This window comes from Mytilus trossulus, chromosome 2, assembly GCF_036588685.1.
Source record: "Mytilus trossulus isolate FHL-02 chromosome 2, PNRI_Mtr1.1.1.hap1, whole genome shotgun sequence".
In the NCBI taxonomy this organism is placed as follows: domain Eukaryota; kingdom Metazoa; phylum Mollusca; class Bivalvia; order Mytilida; family Mytilidae; genus Mytilus; species Mytilus trossulus.
Genome location: NC_086374.1, coordinates 18996074 through 19016463, shown reverse-complemented (window position 1 = coordinate 19016463; position 20390 = coordinate 18996074). Strand labels below are relative to the sequence as shown.

At 33.3% G+C, this 20390-nt stretch overlaps 1 protein-coding gene and 1 long non-coding RNA gene across 3 annotated transcripts in view; one reads left to right on the top strand and one right to left on the bottom strand.

Moving 5' to 3' along the window:
* Positions 1 to 20176, top strand: part of LOC134706677 (bifunctional 3'-5' exonuclease/ATP-dependent helicase WRN-like) — a 69262-nt gene extending 49086 nt beyond the window's left edge. Inside the window, exons 24-28 of the mRNA XM_063565824.1 lie at positions 11619 to 11775; positions 12758 to 12850; positions 13056 to 13218; positions 18033 to 18310; positions 19872 to 20176. Of these exons, the coding sequence (XP_063421894.1) occupies positions 11619 to 11775; positions 12758 to 12850; positions 13056 to 13218; positions 18033 to 18310; positions 19872 to 20162 (982 nt within the window). The 3' untranslated portion in view covers positions 20163 to 20176. The remainder of the gene's footprint in view (positions 1 to 11618; positions 11776 to 12757; positions 12851 to 13055; positions 13219 to 18032; positions 18311 to 19871) is intronic.
* On the bottom strand, positions 2299 to 4153 carry LOC134704956 (uncharacterized). 2 transcript variants are annotated; one of them, XR_010105446.1, is made up of 3 exons: positions 3896 to 4153; positions 3083 to 3207; positions 2299 to 2541 (listed from the first exon to the last, which is right to left on the bottom strand). It is a non-coding gene; the product is annotated as an uncharacterized LOC134704956 (long non-coding RNA). The 2 variants fall into 2 exon arrangements; XR_010105445.1 differs by lacking the exon at positions 3896 to 4153 and adding an exon at positions 3512 to 3641.
* Positions 20177 to 20390: the final 214 nt, after the last annotated feature.

Sequence of the window (20390 nt, the reverse complement as noted above, 5' to 3'; positions counted from 1 at the left end):
TCCTAACAACTTATCAATCATCTTTCCAAAATGGAAAGGGTCTTTCTTAGTAAATAATTAAACCTCATAGATTTAATCATATTGACTTTATTTTGTTTTCAGTTTTGCTATTATCCTGACAAGGTAGAATTGGACATAACTGCTATACTTCAAATTAAACTTCCTGTTGCTTTTTTTGTATATAATTAAGTTAGAATAATTCGGCTGGGGAGGTGGGTTGCATTTGAAATTAATAAAATGAATATTTTTCACATTTACATATATCAAGATTTAATAAAACACTTCTAGTTCAATTTTTGTAAGTCTTTCAGTTTACAGGGATTTTTTTCTAAAAGCTAACATTGTATCGCTGTTTTACACGGCTAATCGTTTCATGCGATGGTAAAGGCCCCTCTCTATATCTTTGGGAAGAAAGAGGGGGGAATGGATTTATCATCGCACGAAAAAAAAGCAATTGTTTAATGTTGCTCCTTGTTGACAGCCTCACTGGTTTTGGGAAGAAAACAGCGCTGTCCATTTGTTTGAATATGCGTGTAGTGATTAACCAAAAAAAAAAATTAGAGAAAAAGTAATGATGACCACTAAGGCAGAGTAGGGAATTAATAAACAAGGTCAAATAAATTAGTATGACCGATGTGGAAACTTAACTTGAAATTGATAGAAAATAGCAAAAAAAGTTAGTTGTATATTTAAAAAAAAATAAAAAAAATCATGACATAGAAAATCGGGAAAATTTAGAAAATTTTACGGATATTTGAAAAAGGGCTCAACTATTGCTCGGTCCACAAATATCTAAGAAATGTCCTTGGTTTAAGTATTGTAGCCATCAATGAACAAAATTATTACCATATAGTCTAAACCAGACCCGACACAACCAAATGAATAAAAATTTAACTAGAGGCTCTTGTGAGCCTGTGTCGCTCACCTTGGTCTATGTGCATATCTGACAAAGGACACAAATGGGTTCATGAGAAAATTGTGTTTTGGTGATGGTGATGTGTTAGTAGATAGTACTTTACTGAACATTCTTGATGCTTACAAATTTCTCTATCTAATTAACTTGAACCAGTAATTTCAGTGGATTTCTGTAATATTTCTTGTTGCAGTCATAAATTAGACTGTTAATGACAGCTTTACACTTAAATTGATTGGATGTGTGCTGATTGATACGTCTTTAGAAACAGATATTTTTACAAGTTGTTCTCGACTTTGAACTAGCTGTCGGTAACTGCCAGTAAATACAAAACAAGTTGTCCTAATCAACTGATTTTCATAGTTCAAATTCATCTATGGTACTGTTAAACCGTTGTCACAGGTTAGAAGGGGGTTTGGCGCTGAACAACCACTATTGAATTCTGAATGTGCTTGTTCTTCAGTGGCTGTATATCATATTTGCATTTAATTCATTTTTAAAATAAATCAGACTTTGTTTTCTCTCTGGAATTGTTACACATTTATATTTTGTGGCCTTTTATAGCTGACTATGCAATGTTGGTTTGTCTCATTGTTGAAAGCAATATGGTCACATTTAGTTGTTATTGAAATAAAATATTCTGCACTGAATAAAAATGAGAATGGAAATGGGGAATGTGTCAAAGAGACAACAGCCCGATCATAGAAAAAAACAACAGCAGAAGGTCACCAACATTGGCGGATCCAGAAATTTTCATAAGTGGGGGCCCACTGACTGACCTAAGAGGGGACCCGCTCCAGTCACGCTTCAGTGATTCCCTATATAGGCAACCAAACCCCCCCCTAAATCTGCCTCTGACCAACAGGTCTTCAATGTAGTGAGAAATTCTTTTTTCAAGACTTGTAAAATAAGAAATTTCACCAAAAGATTGATGCCTAAATCAAGCTGAAATGTGTTTCCTGCTTAAATGATTTTATATTTTTCGTTTAACAGATAAAAGTTTACTACAATTTTAAAGATATTTTAAATGGTTATAACAATGAGGTCAAGGTCTGACAGATAAACCAAGCCTGGCAGACTTGTACACCATACAATCATTCCATAAACCAAATAGAGATTTAGAGACATTTTGTTTCTAATGTTTTAGAGGAGTATCCATTATTTGAAAAGTTACACGGACTTTTGAACCATGAACAAAGACAGATGATGCATGCCAGCCAGACATGTAAACTTTACAATCAATCTAAATAAAAGCATCTTTGGGGTTTATTATATTTCATTACATGTAGGTAAATGTTGTCACGTTTATAAAAATTGAAAACTCAACACAGATTTAATCATTTTATGGTTCATAAGTTTTTTGTTTTGCGCTATGCACAGCTTTTTCTTGTTCAAAGAATTAACTGCTATTGTTGTATTAATTTCATCAATACATCCAAATTTCATCCACAGCAAACTGCAAAAATCACTCTTAGTCCTGAATCTTCTCTCTTTTACTGTTGATAGTAGAATTAGCAAGCAATAGTAGTGTAATGTAATCTTAAGGGCTAGAGTTATAGCTCTAAAGAACATTGTAAATATCAGTTTCATGTATACACTTTATGAATGGTTCTCTGCATCTTATTTCCCTACAAAGATATGACACAAATTCAGACAACTGCTTTATTAATTGGAGACAAACATTATGTATTTAAAGAATTACTGCATGCATTTACTCTTTTAATTGTTTGGTATTTGACTGTAGGGAGCATTATGTTTGATTAGACAGTTAAAAAAGTATCTTGATTTGTTCCTTTGGTTATTCTTGTAGTTAAGTTGCTGTCTCATTGGCATATACCCACATCTCTTCAAACAGTGCAAGCTTCATGTAATGATCTAAAAGAAAGTTTCATATGAAAGCTTAAATCAAAAAGGTTATTGTGTATAAATTATGTGCTATATTTCTTCCAATTAAAGAAATTATAAAAGTAAAACTGAGAAAGGAAATGGTGAATGTGTCAAAGCGACAAACAACCTGACCATAGAGCAGATGCATTGAACAAAGTTAAAACATTATATTTTTCTTAAAAATATGTTTAAATAAAAAAGTTAAAGACTTAAATTATACTTAATGTTTTTTATGGAAACTTAAGATAATACCATATATACATTAGTTTCTTAAAGCCTTACAATTTCAGCTTTTAAAGTCTTGAGGCATGGAAAGTCTCCTGTCCTTTGATAAATGAAATTAGTCTCCTTTAGTTGACCATAGAACCATGGTAAATTTTGCAACTCCATCATGTTAAAAGGAAGTGCTAGAAAATACAATAATGGAATAATCATTAGTTAAAAACTATCAAATTTTATGAGTAACAATTTATCATTATAAAAGGTAAATTTTAATAAGTATACAATGAACAATGTCTCTAGATCTGTTTTAATTTGCAGGGTTGCAAAATAATAAATAATACCTCACAGCCATAATACATGTAATATTGATAGCAATTATGAATTAATAAAATTATATTCACTCATTGACAAATATGGTTGTGGTTAGAATAAGATCATCATAATATCTGGCAATTTTCTATGATCTGAAATACCAAAGAAATCACTGACCAGTGAGTTGTGGAATGCATGCTTGCAGACTATATAGTTCTTCAATCTTGAAAACATTTTCCCCTGATGGTCCTGCAAGAAAACCTGCTGGTCCTTACTATAATTATCTATAATTTCTATTAAAATAAATTAGCAAAGTTATATATCAGTCCTTTAAAATATTTGATTGTCAAATCTTTGGACCACCACTTTTATATAGGATTCTGTGCTTGATCACATTATAAATGATTAAATCAGCTTGTAAATGAAAGAAACTACATGTATATTTTTACATGTTGTTTTGGAAATTCTTGGTTATTTCAAAGTCAGTTTCAAATAAACAATTAATGATTCATCATATCATTAAATTTATCAAATAAAGGCAACATGTAGTTGTATACTAACTGCTGTTCAAACAATTTTCATATTCAGCACTCATCACTTTGCTACATTCCATTTGTTTTAATTTCTCTCTAAGATGTGCAAAATTGATCTAAAATAAATATTTAATCTTTAAATGACAAAATTGTAACTTTTATAATGATAAATACAAATACAAATATTTTTATTGGCACAAACTCATTAACAATAAATGGTTAAGACCTATGGCATTACATATAACTATAATAATTGACATAGTAAAATGAAAGGTTCTATGATAACATATCATACTAAATTATGAAAAGTTACAAAATGATGTATCATATAAGTTCACTATATATATCTTATATTTAGACACTCTGATATGAAAGAGGAAGACAGTCTAAGTAATAATGCTGAGCTAGAATTAACCAATAGAGATATTTTTTCATCAACGGTAATGTTACATTGTATTTGAAATACAACATTTATTTTATTTTCTAATATTTCTCGCTTTGTGGTAAATCTATTACATTTTAATAAGAATTGTTGTTCATCCTCAATTTTCCCATTTCAACAGGGGGTCTCAATGGGGGGTTCCGATCTCAGATCCCACTTACTGTTTAGTCAGATTCCCATATCCCGCTTACACTATATACGTAACCAATTCTCATTTTTTTGTCATTTCGCGGGTCCTGCAATACCTCATACCCCGTTTTCACAACACAATAATTTGACTTTCACGTGTCACGCTTACAAAAAAAATTGTGTCCTGCTTTTTTTTTTTATTTGTAAACTCTATCCTGCCTTTTTATTTTTCAGTCTATTCGGTCCTGCCTTTTTTTCTTAGCTTATCCTGACTTTTTTACAACAATTGTCATCCTGCCTTTTTTTGGGCCAAGTTACTCCTTCTTCTTCTTCTTCCGAATACGGGAGTAGACTCCTAGGTAGGAGTGTAAACTTCCCGGAACTTGTGTGCTATGTACATATGGACTTAATTTAAAAAATAATATGACAAAGAAAAATCGTTATCAAAAACATATATACATTATGTACAGTGGCTTGAAAGTTTAATAAGTTGCTGTGGATCCTTCAAATGTTAGAGTGGATATGCCACTTTTGAAGGATTCCAGGGTGTCAGACATACCTACTGCTTCAGGTAGTGAGTTCCAGTCCGAAATAGTGCGAGGATAAAATGAAAATTTATAGAAATCTTTATTTGTAGATATTTGCCTAAATTTATGTTTCCCCCTAGTGCGTCTATCAGATATTTTTAAGTTATCCTTAGGAACTTCAACTAACCCCCAATTTATTTTATACAGCATAGTTAATCTAGCCTTTTTCCTTCTTAATTCTAAATTTTCCCATTCCAATGATTTTATTAAATTTGAAACTGCTCCAGGTGATCTGTCTTTATAATCATGATCAAACCTGGCTGCCTTACGCTGTACCTGCTCAACCTGAGTGATGTGTTGTTTTTTGTACAGATCCCAGACAGGGGAAGAGTATTCGACGACCGGACGGACAAGTGATGTGTACGTAAGGTTTTTAACCTTACATGTGCAGTTTTTTAAATTCCTACGAAGAAAACCTAAGGTTTTATTTGCCTTACAAGTAATATTGTTTATATGTGTTCCCCAATCAAGATCATGGCTTATAGTTACGCCTAAATATTAACTGTCTTTTACTGCTTCTAAAATATGATTATGCAATATATAATCAAAAGTGGAAGGTTTACTTTTTTTAGAAATATGAATTACATAACACTTCTCAGGATTAAAATTCATTTGCCAAATCCTCTTCCCATTTTACTAAACTAGACAAATCTTTTTGAAGTAATTGTGCATCAGAACTATTATTTACATTTCTATACAATAAACAGTCATCTGCAAAAAGTCTTGCATTGCAAGTTACATGTTCGGGTAGGTCATTTATAAAGAGTAAAAATAATGTTGGGCCTAAAACTGTTCCCTGAGGGACACCAGAATCAACTGCTAATTTTGAAGATTTTACACCGTTTAGTAGTACTTGCTGTTGCCTGTCAACTAAAAAGTCATTTATCCAATTTAAATTTTGATTTCTAATACCATAAAATTCGAATTTCTGGGCTAATCTTTTATGGGGGACTTTATCGAAAGCTTTGGAAAAATCTAAAAGTATGACATCTTAGTCCATCTATTTAGTTACCATATCCCAATGATTTAGCAAGATCTTGTACGCTGATGATAAGTTGAGTCTCACAAGACCTTTTGCTTCTAAACCCATGCTGACTATCATTTAATATGTTATTAATTGTAAGGTGTTTCCTTATCTTCTTCTTCTTCCTTGCTTAGGACTGGATTCTTTAAAAGAATGTTATAAGTCCACTAGACGGAGAATGAGACAGCAATTCTCCAATAACTATTTACAAATAAAACGTTCCGAATATATACAGTTTAAAACTATGTACACTTGGCTGCTGTCTATGGTGTTGGCTTCTTGGGTGCCCTTTTCTTGGCTAGTGCACTCTGGAACCCCTCAATTGTTGGAGCTTCTGTTGTAGCTGTTGGAAGGTGGTTCCACTCTTGTATAGTCCGTGGAAAGTATGAGTACTTAAATACTCTCTGGTTTGCTGGTGGTTGATATAGGCGTTGTTTGCCTCTAGTGCACCGATCGTTTGGACGTAAGATGGAACTGGCATCAATGTCCACTAGCTCATGCTGGATCTTGTAAAGCATGACGAGTCGGTGGTTACTTCGTCTGTTAGCTAGTGGTTCCCATCCTAATGTGTTGACCATAGTTGTCACACATCCAGGTGTTTCATCATAGTAATTGTTTGTTACAAACCTGGCGGCCCTCCTTTGCACTTGCTCTAAGCGGTTTATGTCCTCAGTGGTGTGAGGGTCCCATGCCGCACTAGCATATTCTAGAGTTGGTCTGACCAGAGATATGTAGGCTGCATTTCGTACATTCTTGCTGCATTCTCGAAGGTTACGCCTTAGGAATCCGATGGATTTGGATGGTTTCTTGGCAGTAACGTCAACATGATGTTTCCATTGTAGGTCTTCACTGAAATTTACTCCTAGATATTTGCTGATTGGTACAGTTTCCAGAGTGTGGCCGTGTAAGTTATAGTATGTCTCTTTTTTGGATTTACTCTTGGTGCTAATGCGGATGACAGTGCATTTTTCTGGATGTAATTTCATCTGCCATTTGGTTTCCCAGTCTTCTAGTGCTGATAGGTCCTGTTGTAGTTTGGCTTCATCTTGGGAATTCTTGATATGGTGGAATAGGAGGCAGTCGTCAGCGAATAGTTTGACAGTTGAATGTTGAACTGTTTCTGGTAAGTCATTGATAAAAACTAGGAAGAGTAAGGGTCCAAACACAGTCCCTTGTGGGACCCCTGAAAGTACTTCTCCCAGTGTTGACTTACAGCCCTCGACTACCACTTGCTGTTTCCTGTTTTCTAAGAAAGCTTGTATCCATTTCAGGTTTTCGTCTCTAATGCCATAGTGGTTCAGTTTGTTAAGTAATCTGCAGTGTGGGACTTTGTCAAAAGCCTTGGCACAGTCGAGTAAGATAACATCCACTTGGTCTTTCCCTGATTTAAGTTGTTTGGCAATTCCTTCTATTGTTGAAATTAGCTGTGTCTCACAAGATCTACGAGCTCTGAATCCATGTTGACTGTCTGTTAAGATGTGGTGTTTTTCCAAAAATGTGATAACTGAACTATGGATGATATGTTCGAGAACTTTGCATGAGATAGAAGTAAGGGAAACTGGTCGATAATTTGCTGCTATATGTTTTTCTCCTTTTTTGAATAATGGGACTATTGTTGCTTCTTTCCAGTCATTTGGTATTTCACCGTTGTCAATGGTGGTTTGGTAAAGATGGGAAAGGATGGGAGCCATCTCATTTGCTGCTTCTTTAAGTATTAGTGCTGGAATGTTATCTGGTCCTGTAGCTTTGTGTTGTTTTAGGTTCTTTAAAAGCTTATATACTCCATTTCTGTTTATGTTGATTTTACCCATGGTGGGATATGGGCTTGGGCCTTTGTTTGGTATACTAGTCATGTCTTCTTTAGTATAGACCGATTGAAATTGGTCATTCAAAATTTCAGCCTTTTGAGAGCTTTCGCTATGTAAAAAAACGTCTTTGTTGGTAAGAGCAGAAACACCTATTGACTCTTGTTTCTTACTTTTCACATATGTGTAGAAGCGCTTAGGATTTTCTTTGAAGTCATTGCTGACAACATCTTGGATGTACTTTCTATGAGCTTTTCTAGTCTCCTTTTGGGTGTTTGCTTTCAGTCTTTTGTACTTTTCCCAGTCGCTTGGGTTATTAGATCGTTTAGCTTTGGAGTGAGCTCTTTGTTTTCTTCTCATTGCTCTTCTTGTCTGGGTGTTTATCCATGGATGCGTGTACCTGTTCATTGTTTGTTTTGTAGGTACATGCTTTTCGATAAGGTGTTCGAGGGTTGTTTTAATTGCCTTCCACATGGCCTCAACAGTCTGGTCTTTCGATTGACAGAATTGTTCACCAAAGTTCTTAAGTGAAATTTTAATAGCTTTCATGTTAGCTTTTTTCCACAAGTAAATCTTTCTTCGTGTTGGCTTAACTCGATTTGGTTGAATATTTGTGTCGTACAGTACTATATCATGATCACTTTTTAGTCCAATAGGTGGAAGTGGCTTACAGCGTATCATAAATGAAGGATGACTTGTAAGTATCAGATCTAGTGTGTTTTGGAGTCTTGTTGGGAATTTTACCATTTGTTCTTATGCCATATCCTGTGAGATGTCGAGATATGTTTGGCTGACTCTAAGTGGATAATGTTTTGATCCTGTAATTGAGTTGCTTTCCCATGAAATATCTGGAGCATTAAAATCTCCTCTAATTATATGGATTGTATTTTTGTTGTTGGTTTTCAGGTCTGTGATTTCCTTATGTGAGTTGGTTAGGTAAAGGTCATCAGTTCTCCCCGGTGGTCTATAATATCCTGCTATAATCAGTTTTTTGTTTTTTGGCAGCTTTATCATACATGATATGAGTTCGATAGTTTTGCTCTTTTTATCATTCAGTAATTCCAAATTATCCTTGACAGCAATAAGTACTCCCCCATGGGGGTCTTTGTTTCTATCGTGCCTGTAAACTTGATAACCTAGATCATTGCTGAAAAATTCGGTGGTTTTTATATCATCAGAAAGCCATGTCTCAGTACCAATAATAATATCTGATTAGGTGGTATAAACAAGGACTTCTATGTTTAAGCCTTTCTTTCTAATGCTTTGAAAGTTAATGTTAAGGATACGTAATCATACTAATGATGGTTTGTATGTTTGTTTATTCTTGGTGCATTTTGGTGATGAAGTTGCTTCAGGACTACCAAAAGATGATGTTGATGTATCCCGATTGTTTGTATTGCTTTTGTTGCTCGACTTATTTGGTGTTAATAATTCACTACCCTCATGAACGCTTGAGTAAGTACTACCCACACTACTACAATCTGATAATGGTATATCATATGCTATGGTGCTTGGTCCTGCCTTTTTTTTAATCAAAATCCTGTCCTGCCTTTTTTTTAAATTTCATCCTAGCACCCCCCCCATAAAAATCAAATGATAGCTCCCTTAGACAACTTTTTTCAACAAGATATGAATATCTTGTTTTTTGTAAAATGCACTGAGTTTTTAGGATCATAAAGAAGACTGTAAATAACAGACAGACGTATCTATAAAAAAAGAATTCATGTACTTGAGTATGCAGTGTTTTATTTCGTTAAAGGTGCCTAGTTCTTATTAGATATAATGAAGTATTTGAAAGTGTATTTACAAATGCACAAAACTTCAGATATAATTACCTAGCTTTACAAATTTTGAGCGCGGTGTTTGCTACTTCCTCCGTTTGTTTTTATCTAGTTTTACCGCATAGGAACGAAAATATCTCACGGTTGTGTTTGCATATTTGGACACCCCCTCTCATTGCAGTCATTCGAACCGATTGAATCCAGACTCTACATAGGCATATGGAGCGTCTGGATTATCGAGACTATGTCCGGTACTGAAAATAGTTTACCTGTCACCTGAACAGGTAGTTTTCAGCTGTCCAACAACTAATTAGCCTTGATTAAAATTAGAAAGTATTGAAGTAGGGGTTGTTTTGATAGTAATTAATCATCATGTCACTTTTATGACTAAATGTATGGCTGTTAAAGGCAAAATATTGGGTCAAAAAGATCGTGAATTTATATGTTAATTAAAATGACCGAAAAAGCCTTTGAAACTAAAAAGTAGATGACCGTTTCATGCTTTGCCCAGCCGGTCTTTTACCGGACATTATACAAATGACCGGCATATATGACCGTTTTGGAAGCCTTGGTCTGTCGTTCCGTCCTGCTTCTGGTTATAAAGTTTATGGTCGCGGTAGTTTTTGATGAAGTTGAAATCCAATCAACTTGAAACTTAGTACACATGTGTTCCTCTTGATATGATCTTCTTAATTACTGCCAAATTAAAGATTTTACCTAATTTTCATAGTCAACTGAACATAGAAAATGATTGTACGGATGGGAAATCCATGTACTTATGATCTTTTCTTGTTTGAAGAAAAAAAATACATTTTAACGATGATGGAACAAAGCAGCCTGTGTAAGTGGGGCTGCTTTTATGGTAATTCAAGTTACCTTTTATTCACCTTCTTCCACTTCAGAGCTATCAGCTCTTTGATATATGCAAGTGAGGGCAACATTAGTGTCCCATGGACATATTCCCCATATATTTTAGATAAATCAGCGATTATATGATAATCAGCTGGTAGATGTAAGGTTTATTATTTTTAACATGCTAAATGATATTTGTAAGTTGTGTGGCCTCCCACTTTTATGCCCCACCTACTATAATTTGTATAGGAGCATCATGTTTTCCATTCCTTCAATCCCTCCATCCCATATAAGGTTAAGTTTTGTTTTAAGGTACCGTAGATTGTTGTCACATTAACTTTAGGTCAAGTACTACTACATTAAAAGTAAAGTAAAAAAATAAATGCCAAATAAGGTTTTTGACCCAGATTTCACAATTCACTGAGCAGGGAAAGGTGAAGGTGTAAGTGGGTCCTTTAGACATGTGTTCTTGTTTAACAATACAAATTAACAGTAAGAATGTTAAATTAATCAAACCATCAAACTGTGCTTGAGCTAATAAGCATATATAATAATGTTACCCAGTAGTATTTCAAGAATTTCAAATAATACTCTTTTTTTTTTCAATTTGTATGTCTCTTGCATCCCAGAATTTTCCCCAAAAAACCATCAGAACATCAGAATTAAGATAATCTAAAACTAAGCATCCAACCTTGCATTTATTTGTCACAAGCTTAGTTTTGCCTGTTCAATGTTTTTTTTTTATGTATAATTTTCAAACATTAAAGGGGCAGAAGAAAGATGAGACATATAAAAAAAAATATGATTTTTTTTGTTTGTTTAAATTAATCATTATACATGTATTATTAAATGAAATTGAAATAAACAAATACTACATAATTAGCTTTTAGCAGCCAGTTAGGTTAAATTTAGTAAAAACAAGCTAAGAAACAGCTGATCAATCATTCACTTGCAAGTGAATAATTGGAACTCATCAAATCTGTATTCATGGTACCTAATAGCAACCAAGTTATGAACAAGGTGTGTTGAGATAAATGGGAAAAAGGAAAAAAGTGTTAAATATAGTTTCAGATTGGAATTAAAGTAAAGAAATATACAAATAGATATTCATTATAATCTTGTTCATTTCAGGCCCAGTACAAAAAAGAATATGTTAAAATTAGAAGACTTCCCAGAAGCAAAAGTGGAGAAGTTTGGTGACATTTTTATCAGTATAATTGTGAACTTCTGCCATGTTCATGATCTTAAGACAGATGACTTCCCTGATTTAGAACTTGGAGAAAATACAGTAGGTGTTTAACGTATTTAATCAATGAAGTAACAATTTGAACTGACATACTTGATAGTAATGGTTCGTAAATCCATCTCTGATTAAACTTCTGGACTCACAAGAAACTAGGTACTCGAACAGTCTTAATTAGTTGACTGCAGTTATCACTAGCCTTTCAACACAGAGATTTGGAGTTTGATCTCTGCTTGTGGTATGTGCCATTAACTCCTGTGTTAATTGACCAAGATAACTAGTTTTCTGCAATAACTTCCACTTTGCACTTCCCCTGAAACTGACATTGGTACATTTTGGGGAGAAATGTCCAAGTTGCATGACATTTTTCTTTACAAGCCAAGATTTTTTGTTTTGTCAAAACTTGCTAAAACATTACTGGTTTTGCCAAACAGCAATGCAGACAGTGAGAGGGCATTTTCTTAAGTGAAGAAAATAGCTACAGAGTTTAGGGCTGATCTTAATAAGGATACACTGTGTGCTCTTCTTTCCTGAAAAATGAATACACATTTGCATTGCTATGAACTGAAACCAAGTGCAGTTCTTTTAAAGAATGCCAAGTCTGCTACTATGGAATATAACAATAGTCTGAAATAAACTTGTATACATGTTCTAGCTGTTTCATATACATATTGACTATATAAATTATATGTAAACATATTTTTGTTCTTCAATTGAGCCCGCAAAATGTCGTACGCGTTATGACCTGAGATTTTTTTTCTCAATGCAGGTCATGACCTGACTTTTCATTTTCAGAGGTTGACAGGTATGCAATGGACCCACAGGGGGTATTTTCTTTTTCCAAATGAGAGAGAACCAAAATTTCATTGAAGAATATTATATATTTCAAATATAATTTAGTTTTTGCTTCTGTTAGAAATGAGCACTCAACAGTATCATTTGGGTATCAGTATACACATTATAAAATGGTAATCTATTATAAGCCACTCATGTAACAACTAAGAAACATTCATATGCTTCATTTCAGGATAGGGATTGTAGCACATCAGACCTCATATGGAAATTAACAGAAACATGCAGATTATCTTATGTCATGTTCCAGAGATCTTTTAAATCTATTGTAAGTATAACATTATTGTGTCCATGTGTTTCTATGTAGTTGTCTTTTAGATTAAGTTATTATGGTAGAGGATTGATAACCTTAGCATCAGTATGTATAAATTGAATCCGCTATACTATATTTGGGGTATGTAATAATTGTAAGATATACATGTTTGTTTGGCATGGTTCATATGACTGTTATCCTTTTCCTTATTTTTTTTTAGGAAGAGGTAGCTTCATTAAGAGGTCTAAAGACAACAACAGTTGTTAGTCATATATCTGAGGCTATGAAGGCAGGATTAGAGGCTGATATCAATCGACTAGGAGTCACAAAACAGATGGTCAATCTCATCACAGATGCAATACGCAATCCACCTATAGATTCAGGTATACACTTTTCCCTAATTCTAAGATTCAGACATGTTAGACATTCTTAAAAAAATAAAAAAATGTAATCAATCCACCTATAGACTTAGATGCAATATCCCTCCCTCATCATGTAAACTTAGGGGCCATGATGGCCAAGTGGTCTAAGAAGTTACTTCTGTAATCACTAGCCAGTCAACACTGTGCCTCTGAGTTCTAACCCTGCTCGTGCAGGTGCACTTGACTGTTATCTTAATTGACTAGGATTGTCAGTTTTCCTATCAAAGGTTGGTGGTTTACTCTGGGCAATCCGGCTTCCTCAACCAATAAAAACTATCCACCTCAAAATAGCCTAAATGTGGTGCTTCAATGTGGCGTAAAAATACCAAAAATCTAAATCAAATAATGTATACTTTGCTTTATTAGGTCCACCTTTGATTACAGTTCAATTGTTGATGCAATTTTTGATTAAAAAAACCAGCCATATTTATTGCTTTTGCCACCCAATGATTGAATGTTTTCCTTTCAACAACTTAAGTGTAAGTTACCAGAATATATTAACATAGCTATATTTTGTATAATGTCAATTTCATCAAGGAACCCTTTCTCCACAATCATTTTATTGGGATACGATTGCTGTCAAGCAATCTGTAGACTTTTACCATTGACCCTATGACACACTCCCTTACGTCATTCGTTTTATTCTAAACATTCAGCAACATCTCAGATTCTTATGATTGTCTTGCTTTAAAAGGTAAAAACAAGCAAAACAATTGAACATAAACAACTTTCCTGTAATGTTTTACTCATAATCTTCATGTGTGATATTTTCCTTGACTTATATGCGTGTTTTTAACAATACGGAAAATCAGAATTAAACAGTATTTATATTTAGTGTTTTTATAAATTTAGAAACACGTCAGAGGGAATTCCCAAATTTTGATAACTTGCGAGAGTTCTCTGAAAGCCGATCGATAATTCTATTTCTGTCACAAGAACTGAAGTGGAGTATTTCTATATTTTACTGTTATGAAACTGATATTTGATACTGTACTCTCATAAAGAAATGGAGAACCATTCATCATATCATTTAATAAACGTTCTTATTCCAAATCGCAAGTCGCATTTATGTATTAATGTCCATGCGTGGTCTCACTAATTAGAGACAAAAAGAATTGTAGAGACAAAAAGCGTCAAGAAGCGACAAGAAGAATAATATTAGCAACAAGAAACTATTTAGCGACAAGAAAACATTTGTTTATTTATATTACTTATTCGAAATAAATATTTAAAAAAATATGCAAAAGAAAACAATTTCAACGACAGGAAAGTTAATTTTGATAGGGGAAAAAATGAAACTTGTAAATCTAATTCAGTTGCTACATTTATTTACATGATATTTTATAAGGTATCACAGGAAATATTACCTTTACCCTGTCGTTTTATGGTATTACTTTTACTTGTGTTTTAGAACAATAATATATTTTGTCTTTTTATTTGTTTTTAAAACCATTTTTGTACAATATATAATTAACTTGCAAAAATGCATTATTTGTGCATAATTGTCCAGAAAATACATACACAAATTGTGAAATACAAATTAAGAACTGAAATCAAACAAGAGGAAAACATAATTAAAATGTGAATATTTTTCATCATTTTATTTAGTGTATTGTCTCATTTAACGATATTTTAATGTATGTGATAACAAAATGTATTCTTGTCGTTAAATAGCTTCTTGTTGCTTTTTGTCACTTATTATTTTTCTTCTTGTCGCTTCTTGACGCTTTTTGTCGCTAATTAGTGATACCCCACATGCGTGTAGTTTTCCTGATTTCAAGGGGTATCAGATTGAGTGATACCCCGCTTCATTGATTAATTTGAAACTCATGGGATTCTTTCTATGTCTGTCTGCATATGGAGGACTATTGTTGTTGCATAATTTTAAATCACATGCATAATTTCAATTAAAATAAATGTTTCATCGTAAAAATTACCTATAACACCCCTTCAGCAGAAATGGAATCTTCCATGTTATCGTTTCGAGTTGTCTCCCTTTTCGAAGTATTCGTCAAGAAGAATTAACTCGTTAATCCCGGTAAACGTCGTATTATATTAAGAACGATCTCAATGTAAACAGAGGAGTGTTTACGGAAAGGAGTCATGCCCTCTGACCCAAAGGAACTTCAATAATTAAAGAGTAAGAAATGGGGTTCCTCCTAAACTGGTCCGCCGTTCTATATATAGTTTCGCACCGAAGGTCAGTGTAGCGATAAGTGAACACATCAGGGGTCCAGTTTAGGGTTCCTCCTAGAATTACGGTGATAAGATACGGAAGCAAGTTAACTCGTACCACGACATTGGAACCACTGGGAAGTCGTAACATTCAGAAAAATATATAAAAAATATGATGTTTTATGGGTTTCTGTTTGTAAACTTAATAGAAATAAAGTTGAATTACTTGAATTTTACACAGGAGTTAAATGAAAACTTAGACAAAAATAAAGAATGTTTTAAAGCATTAATGTTTTAACTGATCTTTCAAACTAGAACATAGGCGGATCCAGCCCCCCCCTTTTTTTGTGGAAAAAATTTGGTAAATTATAAAGGGAATTATTGAAGCATGACTGGAGCGGGGCCCCTCCTAGGTCAGTCAGCGGGCTCCCCCTTAGAAAAAGTTCTGCTCCGCCACTGTAGAACTTAATCCAGAGGAAAGTTAAAACATTGCTTTAACTGTACCTTATTAAAATTGAACATGTTGAATATGTATATATCCAATTTAAGTTAATTAAAGCTGTAATCCATGATCACAAATTGAATGCTATGTTTACAATTGTTGAAAGCCATGTGCTTTTTTTTGCGGGGAAAATGCGGACCCCTTAACAGGAATCAGTTAAATTTCATTGTTACATTTATTTATAGACAGTAAAAATAATTTTGACAATCATTTTGACTAACTGCTAAGATTTAATTATTCATGAAAAATTTTCTTCGGGTGAAACTGTATATACCTTAATTATCTACATCTGCCACAGTATTTTCTATCCAATATACAAAGAACATAAGCTACAAATTGGTCATTGTACTTTCAAATTATATACATTTTACAGACTTAAGAGGTATTGGGTGAAAGTAACGTATATCATGTATATTCATCATTTAACACCATTTGAATGCATTTAAATAAGTTGGTACGAGTTAGCAATGGTACGAGTTTGCATTGGTACAAGTTTTTTTTTAGTGGTACGAGTTTACAATGGTACAGGATAACTATAATTCGATAAAACACAATAAGTACATGGCTCATACACTTGTAAAGGGGATTGGCTATTCTTTAAGTTGAGTGACTATTCAGATTTTTACATTTTGCATGTGCAGTTGAATTATTTTAGAGAATAATACTATCCAGCTGCACCAGGGTTACCGGCCAAAAATGCTTGAGACTCACGCATGTTCATGCTTTTTTTGCAACAGTATTCTTGGATCTATTTTTTTCCTCTTTGATCTTTTGAATTTTGGCCAAATCTCATGCATTTGTTTAATGAAAATTTGGCAGAACTGCTATACATGTGTCAATGAAAACTATGGCAATCGTATCCCTCAGAGCATTCTGCTCTTTGATTAATTTAAGTTGCAGTATCAAAACAATATTAGGTCAATGTCATAAAAAAATATAAACTTTTTGTACTCTGCACAAAACTGGTGAAGGGCTCGGTTGAACCTCACCCTTCCCCAGTTGCTCAACCTCATACAAAAAAGTTATATTTTCCTGACATTTACCTAATATTGTATATTTATACACTCGTCAAAATTTTGAGGGAAAAAAGTAAAATCACAAAAATACTGAACTCAGAGGAAAATCAATTTGGAAAGTCCATAATCACATGGCAAAATCAAAAAACAAAACGCATCAAAAACGAATGGACAAGAACTGTCATGCATATTATGGTATACAAAAGTCTGGCATCCCTCTGTCAATCGTTAATGTGTCACACTCTAACTCCAGAACAACTTATCCAAATTTCATGAATCTTAATCTTTTCATGACTGCAAAACTTTTTGCGGTCGTATATTGATATCACGTGATTGTCATCATCATCAGCTTCGTCCAATGGCAGATGGTTTCCGAATAATAACTTTAGTATAAGTAAATAGAAATCAATAAAATTTAAAACAATGTTTATAACCACAAAAGGAAGCTTGGGATTAATTTTGGTGGTTATGATTCCTAAGGTTTAGGAAATAGGGGCCCAAAGTGGTCCAAAACAAGCATTTATCTAGTGTCAGTACAAAAAATTGTGTATAAGTATTTCAATTGTTCTGAAATGACCACAATGTTTAATACCATAAGTAAAAGGTTGGGATATAATTTGTGGGTTATGGGACAAACAGTCTAGGAATAAAGGGGCAAAAAGGGTCCAAAACAAGCATTTTAGTAGTTTCAAGACAATAAATTGGAGTTATCTTTCTTGGTCCAGAATGGTTGTTGAATCAGCTAAAACCAATGCTTTATGAAATCTTCTTTGAAAATTAGAGTTATCTTTCTTTATCCAGAATAGTAGTTGTATCAACTTAAATTAATGCTAAATATACTATATACAATGCAATATTCACTTTCAATACTACCAACTGATAAATTAAAGCAGTCTTTACCATTCAGTGATTACAAGCACTTTGATTTCCCTTCTAGGGTTATGCCCCTTTACAAATGGAAAAATTGAAGAATTTTTTAGTTTCTGTTCTCTTAACTTAAACCTACACACATAGCAATCGGTATATTATGTGCTCATGGAGCAGCTGTTTATATTTGATAAGATACATGCATACTATTTCAGAGATTAGTCGACTAACCAAGATAAAGGATGTCTTGCCATCTCACATTGAATATAACCATATAAGGGTTGTCATAGCAACATTGGTACAAAAATATGGACAGGAGCTAAAACCAACAGGAGAGCTGATAGTTTGTCCTTCATCGCAAGAGAGTGGCACTATAAAGGCACCACAAGAGAGTGCCACAGTCAGAACACCACAAGAGAGTGCCACTGTCAGGACATCACAAGAGAATGACGCTGTTAAAACAACACCAGAAGATTCTGACTGGTCATCACAGGTAAAGGGTAGATAAAGCTATAATTTGTTTTTCATCCTTCATAGATTAATTATTTAAATGTATTAAAAGATTACCCACAATATTTCAAAACTAAAGGGTGTTTCTGAGCTTAAATCTCATCAAAGGGGTGACAGCCTTGAGATAAGATGAAGCTGAGAAATATACTTGAGATTCTAAGACCATTGATCTGTTTATTGCTGTTTTCCTAGGCAACCTCAATGATGAAGGCTCATAACCTCATACACACTTTCAACTCGATTGAGAAAAACCCATATTTTGGAGCAACATAATATAAAAAAAAAATCACAAAAAAGGTCAAAGGAAAACTTTAAAAAAATAGCTATAATTGTAGAATAACTAATTAAATTCAAATATAGGGAAACATTGTTGGAGTGACTGAAGGACACATTATTTCATGAATATACATACTGTGGATTTATTAAATTTCGTTGGATACCAATTTTCATGGGCTTTATGGGTACAGGGAAACAACAAATTCAAATGTTCAACAAAATGCAAATTTTCTAAAGAAATGGATGTGAACTTTGTCAAAACTACGAATTTAAATACCCATGAATATGCAAGTTTTCCTCTATCCACGAAAATTGGTACCCATGACAGTAAATGAATCCACAGTAGTGCATGATTTAAAGATTAGTGTTCAAATATAGAGAAATATTGTTCAAGTGATTGAACGACACATTATTTCATGAATGCACATAGCGTATGATTTAAATATCAGTGATGTTCGGTTCATGAGTTTTTTAAATCTAAATTCTTTGACTACTGTGTATTTATTATTATAAGTTGGATACCAATTTTCATGGTTTTCGTGGCAACAGGCAAACCACAAATTCAAATGTTCAACTTAATACAAAATTGATATTAAGTTTAATGTAGACTTGAGCAAAACCACGAAATCACATATCCATAAAATGGCAAGTTTTACACAATCATCGAAAATTGGTATCCATGAATAGTTATTTCTATTTATTTCATTGATAATAGGCTTTTTAATAAAATTAAAGTAGAAAATGTAAGGAACTATGTTTTTCACCATTTGTGTTGATACAACAAAATTGACAATGTCTTGACAACACCTATTATTATATGACCTCAGAGCAGTGAAACAACCAGATTTATTTTACAGTAATTCATTGCAACCAATGTTATAAATTTCTGGATTGAAATCTTCTCAGACATTTATTAAAAACTTGATTTATCGTCTTTATTCCACCAATGATATCTTTTTTATGCCCATAATATGGAAAGTCAAGAAGGAAGCATATTTTTATCCCTTTCTGTCTATCCAGTAAAGGGATTCAGAGACATTGAAAAATGGAAATAAAACCGATGTCATCATTTCTATTTCATATATATAAACCAAAAGCTAAACAGGATGAAATAAAGAAATTTGTTATCTCATTTTAGGGTAAAAAAGCACCATTATCATTAGGAGTATTGCTGAAATAAGGAATTTAAAATAAATGACCTTTTCATCTCAAACTGAGACTTGAGTTGATGAAGATTTTTATATAGCATTTGCTTTGTATTTTTGTAGGATGAAGATGAACTGTTATTTGGTGAGGAGCCTAGTCAACAAAAACCATCTCTACAGAAATCAACATCAGACAGTTATAACAATCAGTCAAAACCTGTGTTACAAAAGTCGTTTTCCGCTGGCTCAAGTAGCCAATTGCATAATGAATCACAAATGTCTTGCACAGGAAGTCAAATTGCTAAATTAGAAACAGACTCTCAATCGAGTGGAAGTAAAAGGAAGTTACCAGACTGGATGTCTGGCAAAAAACCTATGAATAAAAAGATGAAATCAAACAGTTTATTCAGATAAAAATATCAAAAGACTTTTTTGTTTTTGTATACCTGATTTTCTGCAGTGTTCCACATGTTGCAGTCTATAAAGATTAGTTATATTTTATTCAATTTTTATCTACCTGGATATTCATTTATTTTCACACTTGATCTGTACTCAGATTCACTAAATATGTTATAAGTAGGGTATATTTGAGAGATTGAAGAAAGGTTTGATAATTTTCCAATGCAAGTTTCTTATGTTTCT